Source organism: Alexandromys fortis, unplaced genomic scaffold (genome assembly GCF_014885135.2).
Source record: "Alexandromys fortis isolate MF-2015 unplaced genomic scaffold, M_Fortis_MF-2015_v1.1 scaffold_30, whole genome shotgun sequence".
NCBI classification, from domain to species: Eukaryota; Metazoa; Chordata; class Mammalia; order Rodentia; family Cricetidae; genus Alexandromys; species Alexandromys fortis.
This window is the reverse complement of record NW_026067922.1, coordinates 10,758,270-10,784,253: the sequence shown is the minus strand read 5'-3', so window position 1 is coordinate 10,784,253 and position 25,984 is coordinate 10,758,270. Positions and strand designations below refer to the sequence as shown.

The 25,984-nt window shown below is 47.7% G+C and overlaps 1 protein-coding gene across 4 annotated transcripts in view; it reads left to right on the top strand.

Moving 5' to 3' along the window:
* Lpin1 (lipin 1) overlaps nucleotides 1-15,704 on the top strand; it is a 122,240-nt gene extending 106,536 nt beyond the window's left edge. For all 4 annotated transcript variants that reach the window (XM_050141817.1, XM_050141816.1, XM_050141815.1 and 1 more), the window contains 7 exons: nucleotides 294-420; nucleotides 1,681-1,829; nucleotides 2,429-2,515; nucleotides 4,184-4,336; nucleotides 8,194-8,308; nucleotides 9,697-9,800; nucleotides 13,107-15,704. In XM_050141817.1, coding sequence (XP_049997774.1) covers nucleotides 294-420; nucleotides 1,681-1,829; nucleotides 2,429-2,515; nucleotides 4,184-4,336; nucleotides 8,194-8,308; nucleotides 9,697-9,800; nucleotides 13,107-13,266 — 895 coding nt within the window. In that variant the 3' untranslated portion in view covers nucleotides 13,267-15,704. The remainder of the gene's footprint in view (nucleotides 1-293; nucleotides 421-1,680; nucleotides 1,830-2,428; nucleotides 2,516-4,183; nucleotides 4,337-8,193; nucleotides 8,309-9,696; nucleotides 9,801-13,106) is intronic.
* Nucleotides 15,705-25,984: the final 10,280 nt, after the last annotated feature.

Genomic DNA, 25,984 nt, shown 5'->3' with positions numbered 1-25,984 from the left:
GTGACTGTCTGGATCAGAATGGACGTAGCCCTGCTCCCCAGGCGTGGAATCACACTCGTTAAAAGTGAGTGATGAGAGTTGATAAACCGGGAGTGAATGAGGAGCAGCAGCCCCTCCCCCTCTACAATGAAGTCATGTATGAATGGGGCTATCGGAGAGTTCATTGATAAATCTAAAGCCATATGGCAAATGACCACCCAAGAGACCCAGTTGACTAACTCATTGATTTGGGCCTAATGCATTTTTAATGGTTACCCAGATGCGTCTCCTAATTACATCGCCATGTGTTCCAGAATAAAGCACGAGTCATCCTCCAGCGATGAAGAACACTCCGCCGCCAAGCCATCCAGCTCAAGCCACCTCTCTCTTTTGTCCAACGTCAGCTACAAAAAGACCCTGCGGCTCACTTCGGAGCAGTTGGTGAGTCTTGTGCTCTTAGTACAGGTCATGGCCAGATAGGGTTAGGGCTTTCTTGAAGGTTTGGGGGTTCCTTCTACTTTTGTGATCACTTAGCCCTTCCTAGGACCTTTCTTATGCCATCATGCCTGCTGGTGACCTCACACCCTTACTTTGGTACCCCGTGTTTCCGCCCTGACTTTGTATCTGTTCGTGTGGACCTGCTACATGACTTTGCACTCTGAGTTGCTTTTTTTTCTGACCTAGGAGGAGGAGGTAGCTTTGCCCGAGCCCATTTATCCTCGTTACCAGTGGCCGGGAGACTTTGGAATGTCTCTCATGAGTGCTTTTGCTTTGAGAGAGATGCCTGTTAACTCAAATGCATCTATAAAATAGGTGGAGATCAAGCAGGCGTGATGGGGTTTAGAGGATTTTAGGAAACAGAGGCCCCCCCCCTTTGTGTGTGTGTGTGTGGAGAGAGAGAGAGAGAGAGAGAGAGAGAGAGAGAGAGAGGAGAGAGATTGAGATTAGATTAGTTTTAATGAGGTCTTTCCAACCCTGGACTTAACTTCAAATCAAGGTCATCCAGTGCAGGTAACTCTGCTTTTCTACACTAAAGTTTGTGCATCTATTGCAAGAATTTATGGGGAGCAGGTTTTGATAGGATGGTATTTAATGGGACAAGATGACCCCACATTAGCCACTTGTAGCACCCCAGGGGACACTTAGAGTCAACCGTGTGGGTCTGTGGGTCAGCTGCCCTGTCTTAGAGTGTACCAGCAAAGACTGAAGACCGACCAAAGGTAGTTTTGTTTCCTGAATTTGGTATAACATGCTTGGGCCTAGTCTTTGTTTTTATGGATTCAAGGCCTCTCTTTCCAGTCTGTGTTATTATAAAATCAATAAAAACCTGCTATTGAGGGAGACATGTTTGCCTGTCGTATGTTTGCGTTCTCACAAGACCCTTCCCATTTCTTTGGTGAAGCCTGGCAGCCGCTGGTCACTTAGCTCCGTGCACTCACTCTCTGTGCTGGGTTAAGTCAGTGAGGCTCTTAGCAGCAGAATGCTTTGTAAGGGGTCGGTGGCTGCTTCCCTGGTGGGGCGGGGGAAAGCTAGGACTGACTTAGGTTGCCTGTCCAGCCCTGAAAAGAATTACATCCAGAAACAGAAGAGAGAATTTCACAATGGCCTAGGCAAGCCAGGTTTGATTTTAAAGCCTGCAGAGGCCAAACCACCCCGCATCTGGACCTCCCTATCGAGCACCAAATGGTTCATGTTTTTCAGAAAAGCTTGAAGTTGAAGAATGGCCCCAATGATGTGGTTTTCAGTGTCACCACGCAGTACCAGGGCACCTGCCGTTGTGAAGGCACCATCTACCTGTGGAACTGGGATGACAAAGTGATCATCTCAGATATCGACGGGACCATCACAAGGTGGGTCTGACCACAGCACGGTCTGGAGCTGGCTTCCATCGCACTCTGGGCAGTGTCGTGGGAGCTGGAACGTCCAGTTTCTGGTGCATCTGGAACTGTGCAGATAGGGGCAGTACTTTGGCTGCCACTAGGGTCTGGTGACTTGTTTCTGTTTGGGTATCATCTCCCTAGCCTGGTGGGTTTTGGAGAACGTTGCTCTGGAATGGTTAGCAGCCCCACAGTTGGGTTTGGCAAACCCAGTCCTCAGCATGATGGCTCACCATGGCCTTCCCGTAGTGTCCTCACTTGACTCTGGGAGCCTGGGCTTTCCACTGGCTCTTATTCATGCTATTACTTCTTTTGGTTTTCTTTTTTATACATTTTTTGTGGGTGTACCCATGTGTGCATAAGCATGGACCTCTGGGGTCAATTTGGGGACAGTCTGTTCTCTCCTGCTATGTGGGTGCCTGGGATCAAAGGCAGCGAACAACTTTACCTCTGAGCCTTCATTCATACTATTTTTATGGGGCACAAGTAGTGTATCTAAGCCAATTGGACATTTTTTCTCCTCCTCTTACAGTAGCATTTGGCTTATGTATATGTATTTCATCTTTATTTAGATCGGATACTCTTGGTCATATTTTGCCCACACTGGGAAAGGATTGGACCCACCAGGGCATAGCGAAGCTGTACCATAAAGTCAGTCAGTAAGTATAGAGCACCTGACCTCCATCTTCTGTCCGCCAGGTTGCGCCCCCCCCCCCCCCCCATACAGTCTCTCTCCCTCCGAGCATGGAGTTGTAACTCACTTGCTTCCTTAGGGGGCAGGTAAGATTGTCTTTCCCCTGGGATTACAAATGAGGCCAGACTCCCTTCTCTCCACAGCAGGGGCCTTCAACTGAGGGTAGCTTTGGGGTCCCCCACACCGCCCTGCTGAATATATAGCAGCATCTAGAGACTTAGTTTTGAGACAGGGTTTTTTACTATGTAGCCCAGACTGACCTGGAACTCAGTCTCTGCTTTTGCCTCCCAAGTGCTATGATTTCAGGCACGAGTGGCCATGCTTCAAGGCATTTTTGATTGTCATGATTACTGTGTGCTGTGGGCACCCGGTGGGCGGAAGCAGGGATGCTGTGTCTCACAGTGCATCACTGTAAGCATCTGACATCTCCCTGCTCCAAGATAGCTGTGCTGAGGACCCCAGTCTACAAGCTTGTCTTGGAAAATTTGATGGTGGTAAACCATTCAAAACTATTTAAAGTCTGTCTGGATTGTGGGCTTTGAAATGTTTTTTTAATTTTTATTGTACGTGTGTGTGTGCATCTACATGTGTGTATGTGTGTGCGTGTGTGGTGCATATGTGTGTTTGTGTGTGTGTTTGTGTTTGTGCATGCCACAGCCTGATTGTGGAGGTCAGAGGACAGACAGTTCTCAGGAGTTGATTCTCACCTTCCACCTCGCTGAGACAAGGTCGCTCTTGTTTCTACCACTGCTGTGTACTCCAGGCTGGCTGGCCTGATTCTCCCGTCTGTGCCGCCCATCTCGCCATGGGAGTGCTGGCACGGCTGGTGGGTGCCAGCCATCAGTCTCCCCAGATGGGTTCGGGTGGTATGCGGTGGTCAGTTTTGCACTATTTGTCATTTAACCCATTGCACCTACTGGGCCATTTCTCCAGCCCCTGCATTGTCTAATAAAGCCGAGTGTAGAGACTGGGGCAGAATGAGAAGCCTGGAAACAGGTTCCCTGCTGTGCTCAGCTCTAGTGCTCTGCAGACCCCCATGGGGCTCACTGAGAACTCGACAAGCAAGAGCAGACGGTGTATCATGCTCCTTTCCCCGTCCCCCCTGCACCCCACTGCTGCTGTGGTTTTTGCCCACAGCCCTCTATCCCCTATGAGGACAGGGGCTCTCTGTCTATGAGGACATGGGCATCTCTGGCAATCTTGGGCTGTATGGAGGGCTCAGAGCATGTGGCCGAGGGCTGATGGGGGTGGGAAAGTCTGTAGCGTTGCCCTCTCTGTGGTGGACAAGTCTTACCACCCTACCCCACCCCAAGAAGCGCCCTTTCATTCTTGAACTGACCAAGGGCCCCGCAACCACTGTCAGGCTATAGGAAGCGTGGTGCTGTCTGGTATGCAGAAGAGGTGAATGGTGGCTTATTGTTTGGAAGGCCACTTTAGATATAGGACCCAGGATGTAGTGAGCGGCACTGAAGCTAATTCTCAACTGGAAATAACATTTTACAGAATATAGACTTTTACCTCTGGGCTACTTCCAACCATGCCTTTCTTCATAGGGCAGGTGGTGAGGGTTCGAGATGCTGAAACGTCCCATCGTACAGCGCTATTCTCAAGGGAGATGGGTTGTGTCTTTCAGGAACGGCTACAAGTTTCTCTACTGTTCGGCACGTGCCATTGGAATGGCAGACATGACAAGGGGCTACCTTCACTGGGTCAACGAGAGGGGCACGGTGCTGCCGCAGGGGCCACTTCTGCTTAGCCCAAGCAGCCTCTTCTCTGCCTTACACAGGTACTGTCCTGCCAGTTGAGACCCTTGCACTGACCTGCTGCCCAGCCTTGTTTTCTCTCCCATTGCAGGTTTTGCAGAATGAGTAGACTGTTGGACTGGAGTGTTATTTGTTTTTTCCTCTTTGCTCTATAGGGCTCTTTGGCCCCCAGCTCCCACATAAATCACACATGGATGCTTATTCTTACTTGTGAATGCCCAGCCTTAGCTTGGCTTGTTTCTAGCCAGCTTTTCTTAAATTATCCCATTTACCTTTTGCCTCCGGGCTTTTACCTTTATCTTACTTGTGTGTATCTTATTTTTGTTTTCACTCTGTGGCTGGCTGTATAGCTGGGTGGATGGTCCCTGTCATCCTCCACTCCTTGTTTTATCTTGCTCCTTTCCTCTCTTTTCCCAGATCTCTTCTCCTGTTTATTCTTTCTGCCTACCATCCCTGCCTATCCTTTCTCCTGCCTCACTATTGGCTGTTCAGCTCTTTGTTAGACATCAGGCAAAGAATCACAGCTTCACAGTTAATCAAATGCAGCATGAACAAAAGCAGCACATCTTTACATTGTTAACAAGCGTTCCAGAGCCTAAGCAAACGTAACACCTTAAAATAACATTCTACAGCACTGGGGAGGCGATTCAGTTGATAAATGCCCTTGCCTTACAAGTGCGAAGAGGGGTTTGAGATCCAGAACCACACGTGTGTGTGTGTGTGTGTGTGTGTGTGTGTGTGTGAGAGAGAGAGAGAGAGAGAGAGAGAGAGAGAGGAGAGATGCATTAGAGATTCCTTGCACAGGTCACCAAAATGCAGCTGCTTTGAATGCATTCATAATAAACTCGAGTCACCAATAACACATCAGCATCACATTAACAAAGGACTTACCCTTGGTGTCACACTGAGTGTGACACTTCCCCTTGGTGCCATCTAGCCCAGAATGAACCCAGATTTGAATTCTCTGCTTCCTTTTCCATCCTCTGCTCTGTCTTCTTGTCTCTCTGTCACGTGTCTAACTCTGCCTCCGTGTTTGTCCCTGTCTCTGTGTGTTTATGTCTGTTCCTAACAAAGGGTTTCTGCTTTGTATTTAGTGAACCACACAGAAAGCATCACATGAACATGGAATGGAGGATACTTTCCAGAAATCTTTAACAGAGTTTGACAAGAGGTTAGGTCACTGACTCCAGCTGACCCTGACTGACCCAGATAACAAACACCATTGCTTACCAAGCAGTGTCCAAATGTCGTGCTCAACATTTATGGTGGATATTAATTTTATACAGTTTGTCTAACCTCTGTTTTTGCTGCTTTCAGTAAGTGGTTATCTCGGCACACACTTGTGATACTCTGGGTCAGGAGCATGGAAGAGTTCATAAATTAAGATTACAGCCATCCATTAGCTTAGGTTGTAAAAACTGATCACATGGGAATCCCAAGGCAATCAAGGCTGATGGTTACATTGTTCTCTTAAAAGCCGGTTGGACAAACAGCTGGAGAATATAGCAGGATGGCAGTCTTGCTCTTGTGAGCTCACAGTGGACACATTATGAACTCTGACTGCGAGGTCCAGCACAGGTTCTAGTCTCTTAGGATGCCGTGGGTGTGGTGGCAGAGACAGGTGGATCCCTAAGCCTCACAAGTCAGTCAGCCTCACCTATTTGGTGAGTCCTGGATCAGTGAGAAAAAAACCTTATCTGAAAAGTAGAAGAGGGGACAGCTCCGGAGGAATGACATCTGAGATGGACCACTGGCCCCTGCACTTGTACATGCACCCATTGGTTCCCCTCCCCCCCGCCACAGACACACACACAGACACGAATGTGATGCACACAGATACACACAGATACACACACAGACACGAATGTGATGCACACAGACAGACAGACACATACACAAATGTGGTACACACACACAGATACACACAGACAGACACGAATGTGATGCACACACACACAGATACACACAGACACACACACAGACACGAATGTGATGCACACACACACAGATACACACAGACACACACACAGACACGAATGTGATGCACACAGACAGACAGACACATACACGAATGTGATGCACACACACACAGATACACACAGACAGACACGAATGTGATGCACACACACACAGATACACACAGACACACACACAGACACGAATGTGATGCACACAGACAGACAGACACAGACACGAATGTGGTGCACACACACAGATACACACAGACACAAATATAGACACAGACACACACACACAAAAACACACATAGACAGACAGACACACAGACACACAGATAGAAAGACACATACACAGACACACAGAGACAGACAAGCACAGACATACATATACATGCTTGTGGTGCATACACACAGACTAACATACACAGACACACACATACACATGCCTCTTAGCTGGCCTCTTCTGACTAGTGTCCATGGTCCTCATGCTCACTTTCCATGCTTAGCGGTGTCCAAGCTATATTGGACCCACTGTTTCAGAACCAAGTTTCATTAAAGGTCTGTTATGATTTGATTAAAAATGCAATGAATCTAGAGGCCAATTTAGAGAGAATTAATAGCTCGATATAATATTGAATCATCCAATTCAAGAATCTGGTATGTCTATTTAGGATTTTCTTCTCTATTATATTTCAGTGAGTTTTTATATTTTTATAATTTATTTATCTTTTTTATTTCATGTGCATTCATGTCTTGCCTGCATGTATATCTGTGTGAAGGTACTGGACCCCCTGAAACTGGAGTTACAGGCAGTTATGAGCTGCCATGTGGGTGCTGGGAATTGAACCCAGGTCCTCTGGAAGAACACCCAGTGTACTTACCCAATGAGTAAGCCCTGAGTTTTTATAATTTTAACCAAAAAGGTCCTTCATATCTTTTAACCCTTAAATTTTCCTAAGTTTTATAGCTTTTATTTCCCTTTTCTTATGTTGTTATGGTATCCAAAAACCCAGCACTGAACCACACTGTTTCTGGAGACCCTTGTTTTACTCTCCATAGGAGGTTTGCATAGGGCCTTATGGGAAGCCCAGTCTTCGACTGGGTCTCAGTAGGTAGACCGTGCTATCCCCTGAATTTTTGGCCATCCCCATGCCTCTCCTTCTTTATTTCTGGGATTACAGGTGTTTGATACCACAACCAGCTTTTTGTAGTAGTTTTTTCTATTTTTGATGTAAGAATTTTTATCCTGGGGCTAGAGAAATGACTCAGCAGTTAAAAGCACTTCCCTTGCAGAGGACTAGAGTTTGATTCCCAACACCCATGCTGAATGGCTCACAACCACCTGTAACTCTAGCCCCAGGGGATTGGACATCAGCTATTGGCCTGTACAGGCCACATACACACACACTCACACAGCACGTGGACACACATACATACCAATAACAAGTTAAAAAAGAGTTTTCATCCTAACTAGATGTTGATCAGTGTCTTTGTATCCGAGGTGATCTTCTTTCTGTTAATCTCAGGGTGTGCGCTGCCATGCATGGTCCTCTGTATTTTTCTTATGCTGAGAGTGTGGTTCATTCTGAGTTGAGTGTTTTCCTGGGCTGCTGGGCCAAGTGTATAGCTTGCATATTGAAGACTAGTTTAAATTTCCTAATTTAAATTTCTTTATTTTGTGTGTACAGTGCCACATGTACAGTGGTGTCTGCGTGTGTGTGTGTGTGTGTGTGTGTGTGTGTGTGTGTGTGTGTGTCTGTCCGAGGACAGCATGCAGGGGTCAGTTCCCTTCTCCTAATGTGGCCCTGGGGACTATACTCAGGCTGTCGGACTGGGCAGCTTTTGTGATCCTCACACCACTTTAATGCAAACTAAATCCTCTCATGCTAACCATTTGTTTGTTTGTTTGTTTGTTTTAATAGAGAAGTGATTGAAAAGAAGCCAGAAAAGTTCAAAGTCCAGTGTTTGACAGACATCAAAAACCTGTTTTTCCCAAACACAGAACCCTTCTATGCTGCTTTTGGAAACCGACCTGCTGTGAGTACCTGAGGGGTCCGTGAAGCCTTAAGACATTATACTTGGTGCCCAAGCTTTCCCCAAGGCCTGGCCAAGGAGTGCATGTAAAATGAGCCTTCTCCTAAAGCAGAGAGGTTAATCATATCGGACATGGTCTCCTGTCTTCTTGGAAGGCGTTTGAAGCTGGCGACCTGGGCCACAAACTTGCAATTGTGAAACATTACATTAGTGAAATAAGGGCACTGAAGGCGCAGGGTCCTTTCTGAGTGATGGGCCCAATGTGCCAGCCCTGCCTGATGGCAGTTTCGGGTCCAGTGCCTCCACCCTGAAGCATGTAGAGAGATCTCTTGGCTGGAGGAAATGTGTGGAGATGACATGTGGGACCCAAGCTTCCTGGAAGGTTCAGTTTGAAGCCTATAGCAAAGACTCATAGGGTGGCAGAAGTGTGTGGAGATGTTGGGTATGTGACCCACTCTTGGCAGAAGGTCCTGTATTCTATAGAATATAGATGGGTGTTAACTGAAAATGAAAATGAATGAAATTTATGCCCTGGCAATGCTGAAGCAGGCATGGGTAGCCCGTATATGGTGGTTCTGTTGATGAGGGATGACTGACCAGGTCTCTTTCTCAAGAGGCCACCAGATCACATTATAGATGGTTGTAATGTGGTTGCTGGGGGATTGAACTCAGGACCTTTGGAAGAGCAGGCAGTGTTCTTAACCCCTGAGCTATCTATCTTTCCAACCCCACTGAGGTAGAAAATTCTACTTTAAAAACCTGTGGCAGATTATTTTGAAATGAGAAAATGGGTCAGAAAATAAGTCTGAGGAGTGCCAGCCAGAGTGGCTGGAGATGTGGGAACTCAGCTCAGTGTAAACAGAGACCGCTCTTCCATTTTCCAGCTGCCCAGACCCGGATACTCACATGGGAACGATAGTAATTATAACACTGCCTGGCCAATGGCTTAGGTATATTCCTATCTAGTTCTTATATCTTAAACTAACCCATTTCTATCATCAAGAGGCTGTGGCTTACCAGAAAGGTTCTGGCGTCTTTCTCCTTTCACGGCAGCTACGTGGCATCTCCTTGACTCCTCCTACACTCTCTGTCTCTGCTTGAATTTCCTGCCTGGCTTTACTCTGCTAAGCCATTGGCTAAAACAGCTTCATTCATCAACCATTAAAAGCAGCACATATGTATAAGGACCTCCTGCATCAGCTCAGGTCCTGAAGAGGTGAAGGAACTGAGGCTCAGAGGAAAGCTAGTTGAATGTGTGCCCATTCTCCTGAGGGGCAGCACTGGTTAGTGAAAATTGGATAATACAACATTCGATGAAAGGTGGTATGTACTTGTTTGTACAGTGAATTCCGTGCCTCCCCTGACAGTTACATCACTTTTTCTAACCACAGGATGTATATTCCTACAAGCAAGTGGGCGTGTCCCTGAACAGGATCTTCACTGTCAACCCCAAGGGAGAGCTGGTGCAGGAGCATGCCAAGACCAACATCAGCTCGTGAGTATTATCTCTTCCCCTGGAACTGCCCCCCACCCCCACTGTCCTGAAGCCAGCATCACTGTCTGTTGCAGATCCCTTTAGCCATTGCTACCTCTGTTTTCATCTTTGCATGTATTTGTGTGTGTGGACACATGTATGCAGTATGCATACTTGTATGTGTTCCTATCTATGGAGGTCAGAGGTCAATGTGTCTTCCTCATCATGGTGACCTTATTTTTTGAGGCAGAGTCTCTCATTGAGCTTGGGGCTTACCCATTTGATGGTCCTGGCTGGCCAGTGAGCTCCAAGGACCTTCCTGTGTCCAGCGCGCTAGCACTGGGGTTGCAGGCATGTATAATACCTGACTTTTTCTGTGGATGTTGAGAATGTCAACTCAGGTTCTCATTCCTTCAGGGAAGGCAATTTATTAATTGAGCCATTTCTCTAGCCTCTGTTTTAATCTTATTTCCTCTAAAAATGGAGTTCAATGCCATGTCTTCAGTCTCCAGATTAGTTTTTGGACAAGTAGAACGAAGTCAGATCCCTCAGGATGTTAAGTCTCAACTAGAGGGTAGAGTCTTCTGTGGAATGGAATTGAATGAGTTCAGGAACTAGACATTCAGTTGGCTGAGTTAGAATGTCAGTTAGGAATGTAACCCAGGTGACACTTTCTTCCCCATAGTACTGAGGATGGAGCCCAGGGCCGTGGGCATGCTAGGTGAGCATTGCACTCCAGAGGTGCCCTTCTCAGTCCCTGGCTTAACGCTGTTTGCTTTGCATTGAGACAGGCCCTTGCCATGGAGTCCAGGCTGGCTTTGAGCTTGGTAGTCCTGCTTCTTTCTCCCCAGCATGGGGATTACAGGGTGCGCCACCACACCTGGCTGGTTTGCTGTGTTGAATGAGGCATTGTAGGGCATGTGGCATCACCCTTGGCTCTGCCTCAGCTCACGTGGGACTCTCATGTCAGCCCTGCTGGGTGCATCAGCCCAGGTAGGGTCTGTCACTCTGCCTTGCCCACCGCAGAGGTGGTGGTGTATTGTTTTATGTGATCCGTACTAAATGGGAAAATAGCCTAAGACTTAAGTGATGTCAGCACTGGCGTAAGCTGAAGAGTTGGGCATGGGGCATGGGCTGTAATTCCTCCTGGTGTTGGCGAGGACTTCCCATTCTTTTTGAGCCTGGGCATGGTTGTGACTCACACCTACAGTCCCAGCACCCTGGAAAGCAGAAGCAGGAGAATTGCTGTGACTTTTAAGCCTGCTGTAGGCTGCATAGTGAGTTCCAGGCCAGTCTGACTTTCAGAATGAGAGCGCAGTTTTTCACTGTGAAGATGGTCTTTTTTTTTTTTTTTTTTTTTTTTTTTTTAGTCCAGCTTGACCAGAGAAGTTCCAAATGTGAGGGAGCCCTGGCTTCCTGGCTTTGTAGAGAGATCAGGCCTTGGAGCAGGTCGGGTAGGACCCTTTCACTTGTGGTCTTGAGACAGGTGCTCTGAGGTGAATTCTCCATCTTCAGGAAGCATGTATACCAAGACCCAGAGCTTGGTATGATGTTTTCTTTTAATGATTATTAATTTGTGTGTGTGTGTTGTGTGTGCGCGTGCATGTGTGAGTGTGTGTGTGTGCGCGCGCGTGTGTGTGTGTGCGTGTGTGTGTGCGCGTGTGAGTGTGTGTGTGTACACGTTCATGTGCATGCATATGTGGAGGCTATTTTCTACTTCCACCTTTCTGTGGGCTCCAGGGTTTGAATTTAGGCTACCAGACTTTTGAGGCAAGCGCTTCTTTACCTCCTGAGCCGTCTTGCAGGCCCTTGGGTATGGCCAGTTCTAGCCAAACAGGTGCTTGTCCTTGGGCCGTCTCTAAGTGATGAAGTCCCACTGGGCAGAGAACCGAGTTCAGGGCTTTCCTCCTTTATAGACAAGGAATGTCCTGTCCTTGCTCCAGGGAGCCCATGCCTGGAGGATGGAATGGGCCACCCACATGGAGCAGGCACTGCTGCCAGGGCACGTGAGCCTTGCCAGCTTGGTTCTGGTGGCTTCTGCAGCCTGGCAGGGGACAGCTCCTTGTGGGGAGTCCCACACCCCCATAGCCACAAACCTCAGACTAATAAGCCTTCAAGTCAGGAGGTATTTTAAAAATTTGTTTGTTTGCTTTAATCCCCAGAAAAGACATAATTCTTAGTGTAGTAGTAAGAGAGGTTTCCCTGCTTTGTGCAGGCGCACTGTTTCTCACGAGTCTATTGGAGGCCCTTTATTAAACACACACGCAGCCTTATTGAAGAAGTCATTTCATGCCTCAGAACATGCTAATTCCTGGAGTTTGGGTTTCGAAAGCCCCTTCTGGTTCTCGGCACGAGTGGGTGGAGAGGGGCCCAGGGACTGTCAAAGAGGAGTCTAGGCTGTGCAGGAGGGGGTTGGGCATGCCTGCATCACTGGGGCCTGGAGGTCTTCCAGTTATGGAGCTGCTTTCTTTCTGTAGTGCAGGCTATGGCTAGGCAACATCTTCCTGGGGACAGAGAAAGTACCCTGAGGTAGGGGGTGCTAGAAACCCCTGTGTGGTCCAGTCCCACACACTGTGAGGATGAAGGGGTTGAAGCTCAGGGACGGCAGGATACTTGCCCAGAGTCAGACAGTAAGAAAGACTGGGTGAGGCCTCAAGCTTGGGGACCCTCAGCCAGGACTTTTTCCTGAAGCACAGGTGATCCACCGTTGACTGATGAGTTCCCGGTACATGCTATTGAATTATTGCCCATATTATTCTGTTTCTGACGCTAAGCAAATGGCAGTTTTCATTTCCTTTCCTTTACGGTAGAGGGCCTCGGGGTGTAGAGACGTCCAAGCCTTTGCCTGAGAGCACAGCTGGAACCGGAGAGGATTGGTGCCAAACCTGCATTTTGATAAGCCCATGGCCCTGCATCTTGTCACTGTGAATGTGGTCGTCTCTGCTGCTCTGAAGATGGGCTTTGTCTGTGGTTCCTCCCCCAGCAGCCCACATGTGGCCTCCGTAGAAGCAGATGCCTCTGACTATGCTGGTCTCCCTCCCTCTGTCCATCCCCGCATCTCTGTGGCTGTTGTCTGTTCTTCATGCATAGTCAGGCTGGCCCCTTTGGGGAGCGTTCTCCTTTTCGCATATTCAGTCTCCCCATTCAAGCTTCCATTAGCTCACAAGGCTAGAAAGGTTGTGCTGAGGCAGGGTTGATGGCTGCTCACAGGCGTTACGATACTCTATTTCTCCCCAGCCCACAGTGCAGCCCAGAGTCCGGCACTCATCTTCATGTATCTGGTGCGGCTCCATGGGTAATGAACCTACTGTTTTTGTTCGCTTTCAGGTATGTAAGGCTCTGTGAAGTGGTTGACCACGTCTTCCCATTGCTGAAGAGAAGCCATTCCTCCGACTTCCCCTGTTCAGATACTTTCAGTAACTTCACCTTTTGGAGAGAGCCGCCACCACCCTTTGAAAACCAGGACGTACATTCAGCTTCAGCTTGATGCCATCAAGCATTAAAGGATAGGTTCTGGGGACCCTGGAGCTGCTGGGAAGGCTGACATGTGGCCATCTGCCTAAGAGAGAAGTGTTTCTTCCTTGACCTGCCTGCCCTGGGGTGACACTGCTAAGCGTGGAGGGTGGATGGAGGCCGCATCTCATCCCGTGGACCGCGTGAGGATTAGGAGCACTAGTAACGTGCAAAGTGGTCCTCTGTCTGGGGTGACATGCACAGAGCTGCACACTCCAGCCCGTTCCAGCAGTTAGTCAATGTGCAGTATGGGTGGTGACCCCTCAGGAGAAGTGGGCTGGCTACCTGAGAGCTGTCTCAGTGTTGGCTTGCTCCCCCTTCTCCCCCCGGGAACTCTGATGTGTGCAGCTTATGGTAGCACAAGGGGCACATTTCCATGACAATGACATCTGTGCCATCTTCCACACATAGAGATGGGTTTTTTTTCAGAGTCTGAGTGCTCTGAAGGGAAGCTTCCGGGGCCTCGATAGGTCCTAGCTCTCAGGCTTTGACTTTATAGCCCCTCCCTTGCAGTATTGCTGACTTAGTTTCACTGTAGGAGATAAGCTCCTGATTTGCCCTGGTTAAAGACGGCCTGTGCCGTTGCTGCATCTCTCCCCACTCCTCATAGCTCAAGGCTGGGCTATTGTTTATGCCTTAACACATCTGCAGCAGGCATTTGCTTCAAGCGCACTGTCTAGTTCTTCGTAACTGCGATGCCTTACATTAAATGATAGCCCCCAAGGCAGCATATGCTGCGTCTCGTCTGCATCCCACCGCCAGCCAGGAAGCACCACTAATGAGGACTGGAGCAGCACCTATGCCAAAGGAGAACAGTGCAGCTAAAGAAACTGGTTGTTTTTAAGAAACATAGTTTCCAGAAGTTAAATTATTTTCTTTGCAGATATTATTTATTACTTTCCTCTCATTGGGCTGCTGTTGTGAGCATCCTAGCAGACCCTCGGGATTGCAACTGGCATGAGTACATTAAAAGTTAAGTGTGCTAGACAATCCAAAGAGCCTTACTCTGTGTATGCCACACTCATCTTCTGGGATTTCTGAGTTATTAATTTTCCTTAGCTTTTTCCATTCAGTCTAAGGGTAAGGGGAAAAAAAGCAGGAGTTCTTTAAGCTGATAGAGGGTAGTTGTTGAACTGTCTCAGAACAATGTGAAAAATGAAAAGTATTTTGGTAAAAGATTTTGCTTTACTTTTGGAAGTTTTATTTTTTTAAAGGGTGTTTTACTCCTGAGAGATCTTCCTATTTAAATTTTATTGTTTGAGTCAGAGGAGACAAAAGAAAAAAACAAAACAAAACAAAACAAAAAAAACCAAAAAACAAACAAAAAAACAAAAACAAAAAAAGGAAAGAGAGTGAAAAAAGACTGGACTGTTACTCTTTCTGTGAAAGAAAACCTAGAGTCACTGTTGTTGTTGTTGTGTCTGTTAAAGTCTGGAGTGGTTCATGTAGTTCACAGGAATGGACAAGGAGAGGCAACCGTGCTGCTGTGGACCACAGCCGGATGGAGGAGCAGGCTCGCGTATAGTTCCCTTCTGGGAATGATGAACGTAATTAAGCATAGGCCTGCCACAGTGAGCTCGTGGCCTGTCCTCTAGTGACCTTGGGAGGCCACAGCGGTGTTAGTGTGTATTCTGGTTGCTGTGGACGGCAGACAAGCTCGTCTGCCTGAAGAGGTTCACGGGCCTCTCCTCATGCCCAGGAGAAGCCTTAGGATCTCCCTTCATCTGCACCCTGCAGTCCTCTGTTCCAAGTGACATGCTGAGAGCATGCAGTGGCCTGTGTGGGGATCTGTTCATGTAACCAAGGCTGGTCTACAACACACAGCCACCACACCTGGCTAGGGAAACTGGTTTTGAAATCTCTTAAATTCCCCATTACTCTGCCCTGAAACAGAGCACACCTTCCACACAACCACACTCTGAGATCTCGGATATTCTTCCCAAGCCCTGTTCAGGTCTTGGTGCGAACGAATGCTTGCATTGAGGCTCTGGCGTGAGAGCTGAACGTGAGCTGTACCCAGGCTCACTCAGGTTATCTGCACGTGCACTATAACCCAGGGCCCCAAGGACACACGCCAGAACACTCTGTTAGTTCCACACATTTCAAAGTTGCTCATGGAAATGAGTGACTCACTCCACAGTGACACATCCTCAAATGTTGGTCACACACCATGAAGGAGAATATCCCTGGCACTTTGCAGAGATGTACTTCAGTTTTTGTAGAGAATTCCCCTTGGGATTTCAGGCTTGGATCATTACTTCTGTATATTTGATTGACAACATTGGCTGTGCGTTTGTGAGTGCTGGTGCAATGGTGAAAATCAGTGTAATATTTCATTGTGTTGTGCTTGGTGCAGAACTAGAAGTTTCTGTAATAAACGAGTTGGATGAAAGACTTCCAAATATCAAGCCATATGAATTCTGAATCTTTGTTTTTAAGGTGCTTTTATTATTTTTTTCTGGTGTGTTATCATATACAATACTTAGTTCTTTATTTGGAAAAAAAACCAAAACCCTTGATGTGTTTGGGCTAGGGACATGGCTTGTCGTGCAAGCTCGAATATCCAAGTTCTGTTCCCACCATCCATGTGTGAAGCCAATGAGGAAGTGTGCACTTGTCATCCCATTGCTGGGGGAGGTCACAAAATAATCCCACACTAGTTCAGAATTAGGTATAAAAAAGGGTTATTTACTTAGGGGAGACTCACAGATCACTGTCCTAGGTCACAGTCCTCTGCACGAACTGGGAACAGGAAGAGAGTCTAAAACAAGAGAGTGAGCACAGGCTTTACAGCTGCATTTATAGTATAAGAGACCATACCCAAGTGGGCTGGTATCTTAAATGCTATCAGCTGAAGGAGCAGAAGAAGCAAAAGGAGCTCCCATGGCAGGAGGTGGCGATGGCTGGCTCCCTGGCACTGGCTAGACAGACAGCCTAGGGGAATCCATAAGCCCCAGGTCCCAGTGAGAGACCCTGCCACAATAAGCATGGTGCATTGTCCCTGAGGAGGAACAATACCTGAGGTCCTGGCTTCTACATGCATGGGTGTACCAGTGCATGCACCCATCCAAGGGCCTGGACACAGATGGACGGGGACACACACACAATTAGTCCTTAAGTTTGCAAACCCTTCACTGTGGGAATCAGCTTGTTTTCTGTTTGAGTTCATATCGGTCATCATACCAACCCTGTTTATCCCTGAGACAGATAGAGATAAGAATGTGTTCTTCCCATGGAAGAAGAGAATTCTTGTGGTTCCCTGTACAACCTACATTGGATTGTCAAGCTGAGAGGCCTGTTTGGAATAAGCAGGCTCTTCCCTTGCCTGGAAGGATTTTTGGGGAGCCTGGAGGCACAGAAGAAGGTTTAGTATGCGGCGTCAGAGAGGTCCTACCCCTCCTCACTGTGTACCATGTAGGATGCCTGCACCTCATATCTACTGCTCTCTTGGACATTTGTCCTTAGTTTTTCATAGGAATCCATCACAGCCCTTGGCCAGTTCAATCATTTAAGATGAGGACAGTCATGTACTATTAACATGGCTCACTAGTAATGGCAAGATGCTTCCTATAAATTCTGCTTTGGCTTTAGTGTCTAGGGAGTGGATGGAAGAGTATATCCCTAAACATTAAAGGTATTGCTGAATAAAAATAGAGGCTGAGTTCCTCATGCAGTCCAAATCCCAACTGCTCCTTGGGTGCTTGTAGACTCAATGCATCTTACCAGAAGAATAAACCCTTGAACTTACCTGTACACCGTTCTACCCGACTGCAATGTTTATGCTCTTATCTGAAGTGGAAAACAGGATAGACATGTCTGTAGGCCATCAGTCCGTCCGTCCGTCCGTCCGTCCATCCATCCATCCAATGTGTTCTCTGCCCTTTGACACCTCACTCCATGGTGGCACCTGAGGTTCTTCTGTGCCCCACAGCTCACACCCCCATGCAGACAGAACTTAGGCATTTCCACTAATGAGCTGTGATCACCTATGCATTTGAAGTGCTTGGTGTTGTGATTTCAAAGAGTAATAAATAGGCCTCTGTCTTGCCATCAGGGCTGAGAACATAGATGACAGGTCTCAGCCATCAGCTTTGGGGTACAGAGAGCCCTTTTGTAAAAGATAATGTGTAATCCTGGACTGGAACCGTCATGGAGGGAAGTTAAAGAAGCCCCGTTTGAAACAAGCAAGTTCTGGGACTACACACAGCCTAGCAGGCCTGAGGTCCCAGCATCAGAGCTGAGACCTGTAACCCCGCCCACTCACCTCACTTTGTCTGTGTTTTCCACCATGGCTGTGCAGTGTGAAGAGCGCTGGACTCACCCCCTTGAACGTAGGAGGGGCAAAAGCCCCCTAAGATTTCTCCCTTTTCTAGTTAGCTTGCATGAGGATCCCATTTCTGCCTTGGGAATGGCAAGGATTGCAGGCGGACCGTTTGTCTGCCCGGATTTTGCATGGGTTCTGGGGAATCTGAATGCTGGTCATGGGTGGTCTGGAACTCCATTTATATTCAAGGATGACTTTGAATTTTGATCATTTTCCCTCCACCCCTCAAGTGCTGGTACCACAGGTATGTGCCCTGGTGACTGGTTTATTTGATATTGGGAATTGGAACCAGAGCTTCCTGATTGCTAGGCAAACACTGCCATTTGCCCTGTATCTCCAGCAAGGCCTTTACATTTTTAACCCCTCTTTCAATCCTGTGGCATCAAAGAGGACAATGGATGTCGCTTGTGGTGCAAGCCAGGCTTGGTCCCCAGGGAAAGCAGAGTATGATGATGACCCTGGAAGTCAGTGGAAGCCAATGGCCACTGGGGGGCACAGTTGGTTCTGGTTTGGCCAAATGGCCTTGCAATGGAGCCTCTGCTTTTCTAAAAGGCCCCTCCCTGCATGTAGCTTGCAGCCCAGCCAGGCTGTGGATCAGAGTTGTATAGGGCAGGGGGGTTTCTTCAGGGGACTGTTTGAGTACTGATGTTCCTCAGATTGGCTCCACCTGAGGCCAATCTTAGTGGACTTTGGAGGCTGGACAGTCTGTCTGTTTGGATTTAAAATGCATTCTTTGTAATTCTCTAAGTCTAGTTTGGTCCTGGAGGAGCAGGGAGTTTGTTAAAAATACAAATGTTGGGGATATTACCTTGTCCTACTGACCTAATGGCTAGGGCCCCTGAGATACATTTCAGTAAGTCCTTGTGGTGTTCCGGATGCATGCACGTGCTGTGAAGAAGGCAGCCAGGGCCTGTGCTTACACCTGCCTAAAATCTGGCTACCTCAGGAATGTTGTTCATTTGGGACTCACATCTGCTCCACCCCACCCCGCTCAAGCCAGGTGAAAAATAACACCCACAGCTCTTCCTAGAAAGGACCTTAGAGACCCAGGCACAGGTATTTCCTTAAGTCACTAGGTGCCTCAGGACCCTGTGGTTGGAGGCATCCACTCAGATCTGCCTTCCTGAGGCAATCTCAGCTGAAAGTCACTGATCTGGGAGGAGGCCACAGGCCTGGCAGCCTAGGTAGAGGAGAGAGCAGGGAACAAGGCAGAGGTGGAGGTGCCCAGATTTTTAATGGTCCCTTCCTCCCTGAAATGGTTGGGAATCTCGAGGACCCTGTCCCGGTGCCAGCGATCTGTTCACTGGTGCAGGAAGCCCATTCAGCCTGCTTTGCTTTCAATGCGTTTTGCAAGCAAGTGGCCTCTTCCTGTGTGTGTGACTCACTCTGCCTTTTGTGCGCCGGAGATCGCGGTTTGAAGTTTCACTTTGGAAAGTAACCACCAGCACCACCGCTTTCTCCTGAGGCTGGAACCCCAACAAGTCACATTCATTTTGCAACAAAGAAATGTAAACGGAGGCGCAGCCAGTCATGTTTCTGCCCTGATTGTAAAAACATCCTTTTCCTGAGATGGTCTACAAGCCAAGATGAGGAGAAAGGGTTTACAGTTTCAAGGCACACATTCATTTCAGGGCTTTGTGTTTTCCTTCTAGAACTCCTTGTCATTTCGATCTGTTTTTCAGGATTGTCCTAAGAGAGAGAGAGAGAGAGAGAGAGAGAGAGAGAGAGAGAGAGANGGAGAGAGAGAGAGAGAGAGAGAAAGGAGAGATACACACGGTGCTAGTTGATTGGGCAATCCATCCCCTAGTTGACTGAAAGTGACTCAGATCTGGACCACAGTTTGGGTTCTCACTACACAGAAAGAATGATGCTAATAGAGTTGATTGAAAGTGTATTTTTTTCAACTGGATCCTCCCCAGCTATCAGTCCTGGGCCCTGCACATGTGCATTTCTTAAGCCATACGGGTTTAAGTGGGTAAATGCTGCAGAGCCATTTCTCCCCTTAAGTTTGAAGAGTCTTCTTCAAAATGTTGTAGAGTTGAGCCACATTATTATCACCACCATTATTTTTAAAGTCTTTTTATGCATATGAGTGTTCTGACTGCTTGTATGTAAGTACCACGAGCATACCTGGTACCAGTGGAGGCTGGAAGAGGGGACTGGATTTCCCTGGACCTGGAGTTCCCTGTGATTGTGAGTGGCCCAGCAAGAGTGCTGGGAACCAAGCGGGAGTCCTCAGAAGCTGCTGAGCTTACCTCCAGCTCAGTTTCTTACTAGTATTTTGAGATGGGATTTCAAGGAGCCCATGATGGGCAGAGGTGGATATGGCCAGGTTTCTAATGGTCCCTGCCTCCCTGAAAAGGTTGGGAACCTCGAGGAGCCTGTTCCGGTTCCTGCCATGAACTTGCTATGTGAATGAAGATGGGTCTGGTTTCCCCTCCATTACAGGTATAGATCACCACACCTAACAGTGTGGTACTGGGGTTCTAACCCTGGGTTTCATGCATGGTAGTCAAGGACCCTAATATGGGAGCTACACCCCGGCTACCAAATGTTTTTTCTCTAATACTTTTTATGCACAATAACACATCCCAAATGCATTTAAAATCAAGTGCAGCTAAAACGGCAGTGGTCAGAGTCTCACTTAGCATGAATGTGACGTTCTGCGAAGTTGATGCTAAATTTGGGTTTATAAGAGATGCATTTGATGCTTCATTTCTCGATTCAGTTCTTTCAGCTGTGCAAGGAGGGCTGTCACTTAAATCGTTGTCATTAAACACGAACTGTGACAAGAGTTAGGGTGGACAGTCTTACTCCCCGTGTGTGGTGTGTGTGTGTGTGTGTGTGTGTGTGTGTGTGTGTGTGTGGTGTGTGTTATGCTGTTGAAGAGCAGTTCTGCTTTGTTTCCTCTGGTGCTGGGGATCGAAGCCAGGCCTCGTGGATGTGAGGCAAGCCTTCTTTCACTGAGTGTTTTTCCTCAACTCAGCATTGCAGGGTAAGTGGGTGGGTGTGTCACTGGGTTTGACAAGGTACTTTAAAGAGGTCTTTTTTTTTTTTTTTTGGTTTTTCGAGACAGGGTTTCTCTGTGGCTTTGGAGCCTGTCCTGGATGGAACTAGCTCTGTAGACAGAGATCCACCTGCCTCTGCCTCCCTAGTGCTGGGATTAAAGGCGTGCACCACCATCGCCCGGCTAAAGAGGTCTTTTTTTGGTATGTTTCTGCATATGATGTGTGATTGTGCATGTGTGTTCATGTATGTGATTGTGGGTGTATGTGTTTTCGTGTGTGATTGTGTGGCACACTCATGTTCACTTATGTGATTGTATATGATTGTACATACACATGTGTTCATGCTTGTAAATATGTATTCAGGTTTGTGATTGTGTGTGATTGCATATGCACATGTTCTCATGTGTGTAATAGTGTATGCATGTGTGTCATGTATGTGAACATATGTGTGTGGTTGTGTATGCACTTGTGTTCATGTGTGTGGTTCTGTATGTACATGTATTCGTGTGTTGAATATTCAGGTGTGTGATTACATGTGTGATTGTGTATGCACGTGTGTCATGTTTGTGATTCTGGGTGTGTATCAGCCATGGTATATGTGCGGAGGTTCAGGGACAACCTTGGGTGCTGGTACCCCCCCCCCCCACACACACACCTGGTTTGTCTCTTGTTTGCACCCAGGCTAGCTGGCCTGCAAGCTTCCGGGATTTCCCTATTCTGCTTCCTTCCCATCTCCCTGTAGGAATGCTGGCTTTATCGATGCTCGCTTAGACCACCTGTGTGCTGAGGGATTGATGTGAGTTTTGCTTCTCTGTCTGCTCTCCAGGAATCATGGATGGACGGATGGGGCGATAAATAATGGAAGCTAAACAGGACCCGTGCTGGTGTCCCAAATCCTGAGCTTCCTGTTGAACTAGCTTCTATCTGGAGTTGAAATTCTTTCTCTCTCTTTTTCTTTTTTACAACTAAAGATGGAGAATTCCTCCTTTCTCCGACACCATGAGGATGAGAGAGGAGCTTCCCAATTACTCTAAAGTTAACTTTAATTGTTAACTAGATACAGTAGAGAGTCATCTGAGAGGAATGCCCCAGCTGAGGAATAGGCCTGTGAGCATGTCTGTGGGGGATTGTCCTAATTACTAACTGGTGCAGGAGAACCCAGTCCTTTGTGGGCAGCCCTAACCACAGGCAGTGGGGCCTGTAAACCAAGGTAGAGTGGTGCACGCCTTTCATTCCGGCTCAGAAGGCAGAGGTGGGCAGATCTTTGTAAGTTTGAGATCAGCCTGGTCAACATAGCAAGTTCCAGGCCAGCTGGAGCTACATGGTGAGACCACGTCTTTATTTTATTTTTTTTTATCCACTTGCTTTTGTTTGTGAGACAGTGTCTTACTATGTATCCATGGTTGTCCTGGAACTCGCTGTGCCGACCAGGCAGGCCTTGAACTCACAGACATCCGCTTGCCTGTGTCTCCCCAGTGCTGGGATGACAGGCGTATATGCATCACCATGCCTGGCTGAGACCACGTTTTTCAAAGTGGATAAAGAAATTAAGCTGAGCCTGAGCCTGAATGAGCTAGAGAGCTAGCCGACATTCCTCCATGGCATCTGCTCCAAGTTCCTGCCGGAAGTTCCTTCCCTGGCTTCCCTCACTGCTGGACTGCGACCTGGAAGTGTAAGCCCGGTAAACTCTTCCCTCCCCTAAGTTTCTTTTGGCCAGAGAGTTTGTTCACAGTGGGGGAAAGCAAGCTAGGACACAGCCTGTAATGGTAATGGTACCTCGGAGCTGGCAGCTCCTTCCATGCTGAGTAGACCTGAGCCCAGATCCCATGGGTCAAAGCTGAGTGCTCCCACCGAGGGAGAGCTCCTCCTGCCAAGGTGCCGCAGGAGCTCACAGACAGGTGCAGCTGCTGATGCTCATTGTGAGACAGATTGTCTAATTGGTTAAAGGAACTGATTGTGGCCCAGAGATGGTCCTGGGAAGAGCACTTGCCTTGCAGGCACAAGGCCCTGGGTTTCATTGCCACATTGCCGGAAAGAACAAAAGAGACGTGTGGGTCCTTCCGTCTTTGGGGAGCCACAGATATTTATAACTTTCCCTTTATCTTTTTTTTTTTTTTAACCTGATCTGAAAGTCATCTAGGGGTTATCAGTGAAGAAGAGTCTTGCAGGCATCTGGTGGATCCTGGAATGAATGGCAGTTTTCTCTAGCAATGGGGGAGCCTAACCTGGTTACCTCTCATTCTCAAGGATACCAGTACCAGGAATTGGGAATAGCCAAGTAGCTTCAAACCCTTCAGGTCTGTGCTGGCTAGATTATTATTTTACTATTTATCATCATCATCATCATCATCATCATCATCATCATCATTTTGATTATTTTAATGACTTGAAATAAGCTACAGTCATTTTGGAAGAGAAAAAGCCATAATCAGATTGGCTAGTGGGAAAGCCTGTGCTGCGTTTTCTTGATTGATGATTATGTGGGTAGAGCTACACTTGGGCAAGGTGGTCCTGGGTTCTATGATTACGTAGGCTGAGCAAGCCAGTCAGCAGCACCCCTCCATGGCCTCTGCATCAGCTCCTGCCTCCAGGTTCCTGCCCTGCTTGAGTTTCTGTCCTGACTTCTTCAGTGACAGACTGTGATAGAGAAGTGTGAGTCAAATAAACCCTTTCCCTGGCAAGTTGCCTTAGGTCAGGGTGTATCATCACAGCAGAAACCCAAAGACAGGTCTATCAGGATCCATTGAAGTCCCCGGAGAAGAGTTCTTGAGATGAGGGGGGACCTCAGGTGGTGTCGATTTCACCCACACCTCCTCCCTCTGTGACACCAAGCTGCTCAGAAGGCTCCAGACTGTGGGGGACAGGGAGCGATCCTGAGACACCCTTGACATGTGTGGAGAGGAGGGAACAGACGACAGCCTTGACTTTGACCTCAGGGGAAGCCTATGTATTTTTGTCCCCAGCGGTAGCGGCGGTGTCTGCCATCAGGATCATGTGTACAGCAGTAGGAAATCAATGTCCAGCGGTTGAAGTTGGGTGGGTTTAGGGTGGCGGCTGTAGAGCAGTCGGCGATGTGAGCTGTGAAAAGGGCAGACATCAGAAGCGAAGCTGTCTTCTGTGTCTAGGAGAGACACGCCACGATTTCAGGTGACACATGGCCTTTCCAGGTATTTTCAAAGAAGCGGATCTGCAGCCACGGTGTCAATGGAGGGGAACTGGCCAATGCGGGAGTGATGGCCGCATTGCACGCGACCTGCAGGAAGCTGCCTGCAGTGGGGTCAAGGGGAGGACAATTGGCTGTGAGAAATGCTAGCAGCATGGCTCACGTAGCTCTCCGGGCTGAATCATTGCGCTAACCGCAGTGCATTTGATTTTCAAAAGAGCTGCTTGAGAGATGTGCATTTTGGAAACTGGGGTAAGCACTTCCTGTTTTGACCAGGAACAAATGTGAACCAGACCTGGCTCCTCTCAGCAGGCAGAGCTCACTTGTTTTGTCTCAGCAGTATCTGTAAGAACCCAACTGTGTTTGGGTGGAGAGCGAGTGGAGCCCAGGCAATGGGAACACCCATGGGGCATATGCTCTCCTGGAAGACGCTGAGCCAGGGAGCCACAATCCAAATCAGCTAATTTGACACCCTAGAGTGTGAGTTTAGGCAACGAAGGGAACACCACTCCCCTCTCTGCCTTCTGTTCTCTGTCACTGTCACTGGTGACAGAGTGACAGCCGCAAAGGAATTTGGTGTGTTCGGCTGCCGATTCCCAGGGGTTAAACACTGGATAGCAGGGGAATTGGTCCAGGGCACAGAGATGGAGTTCAGAGACCCTGAGCCTGGGAGGTGTGCTTGAAGTGGCTGGTTGGTCCTCTTAGGGCCTGCTCTCCTTCTGTGGTGTACAATTGCTGCTCAAAAACTGGAGCCCTGTGTAGTGGCATTTCAATTGTTATTTTTCATAATCCCCCCCCCTTCTTTTTGGGACAGGGTTTCTCTGTCCTGGAACTAGTTCTTGTAGACCAGGCTGACCTCGAACTCAGAGATCCACCTATGTCTGCCTCCCAAGTGCTGGGATTAAAGGTGTGTGCCACCACCACCCGGCTCAGTTATGTTTTAATAAATAAAGACTACCTGAAGATCTGAGAGTAAAACAGCCCCACTGGTCAGCTTTACAGTACAGGTTATGATAACACACACCTTTAATTCCAGTAGCCATACTGGCTGCCATAGAAACCAGGCAGTGCATGTCTTTTTTTAATGATGCAAAGATGTATTCTTTGATGTTGCGTTTGTTTATTGCAAATCTATGTTACTTTGCCTTCCTAAAGCACCTGATTGGTCAAATAAAGGGATAACCAGCCAATAATTGGCAGGAGGGATAAATAGGCAGGACTGGCACGTAGAAAGGTTAAATAGGAGGAAAAGTCTAGGCTCTAGAGAGGAGGGAGGAACAAGAGAAGGAGAGGACACCAGCAGCCAGCCACCCACCCATACAACCAGCCACAGAGTAATAAGGAAAAAAAGATATATAAAATAAAAGTAAAAGGCCCAGAGGAGCAGGTGGGACCCCTGTGGATTTCTGCCACAGGCCTTCTGATAAACTTCTTCCACTTTTAGAACTATGTGACCATATTACTTAGGTTTGGAGAAAAGGACAGACTAGCAACCCTTAGCAGAAGCTAAGGGAATAAAGGGAGCAAAGAAGAAAACAACAAAAAGGAGGGCAGGGAGGAAAGAGATGGCAGAGGCAGGAGAGAAATAAGACGTGGGGAGGTGGACAGAGGTCACTAGGGCCTCTATCTGTTCTAACTAGGTTGTGAAGGTGTTGCTGTCCACTGGTCATCCTGCAGGACAAATGCCTTTGTTCTACATGGTGTCTAATTTTGAGAGCGCCTGTAGTGAGTGTTAAATAATCACCCTTGTACTGGTCCACATGGTGTTTGATACTTTAGAGGTACACTTGACAATAAGAGAGACGTTTGGAAGGGCAAGCTGTAACGGCGTAAGCGAATGCAGACAGATTGTCAAAATATAGACAGCTTTAATGGAGGAATAGACTTACAGAACCACCGTTCCTGCGGAGACCAGGAAAGCAGAAGTGAGCGCTGGGAGCACGCTTGCCAAATTTATAGGAAAACTTTAGCCTGAGGCGAACACGCCCCCTAAGGGGTGGGACTTATCCCTACATCTCCCCCTTTTGTCTAAATAAGACAGAACTAAACCAAATACAACTATATACAATAATAACAAATAAATATAACAAACAATATTGAGAATCAAAAGTTTTGCTAAACATTCTATCTCAAGGAGTCTAAATAATGTAGAGAGTAACTACAATTATATAATCTTCAACTCCATCAAAGATCCGAG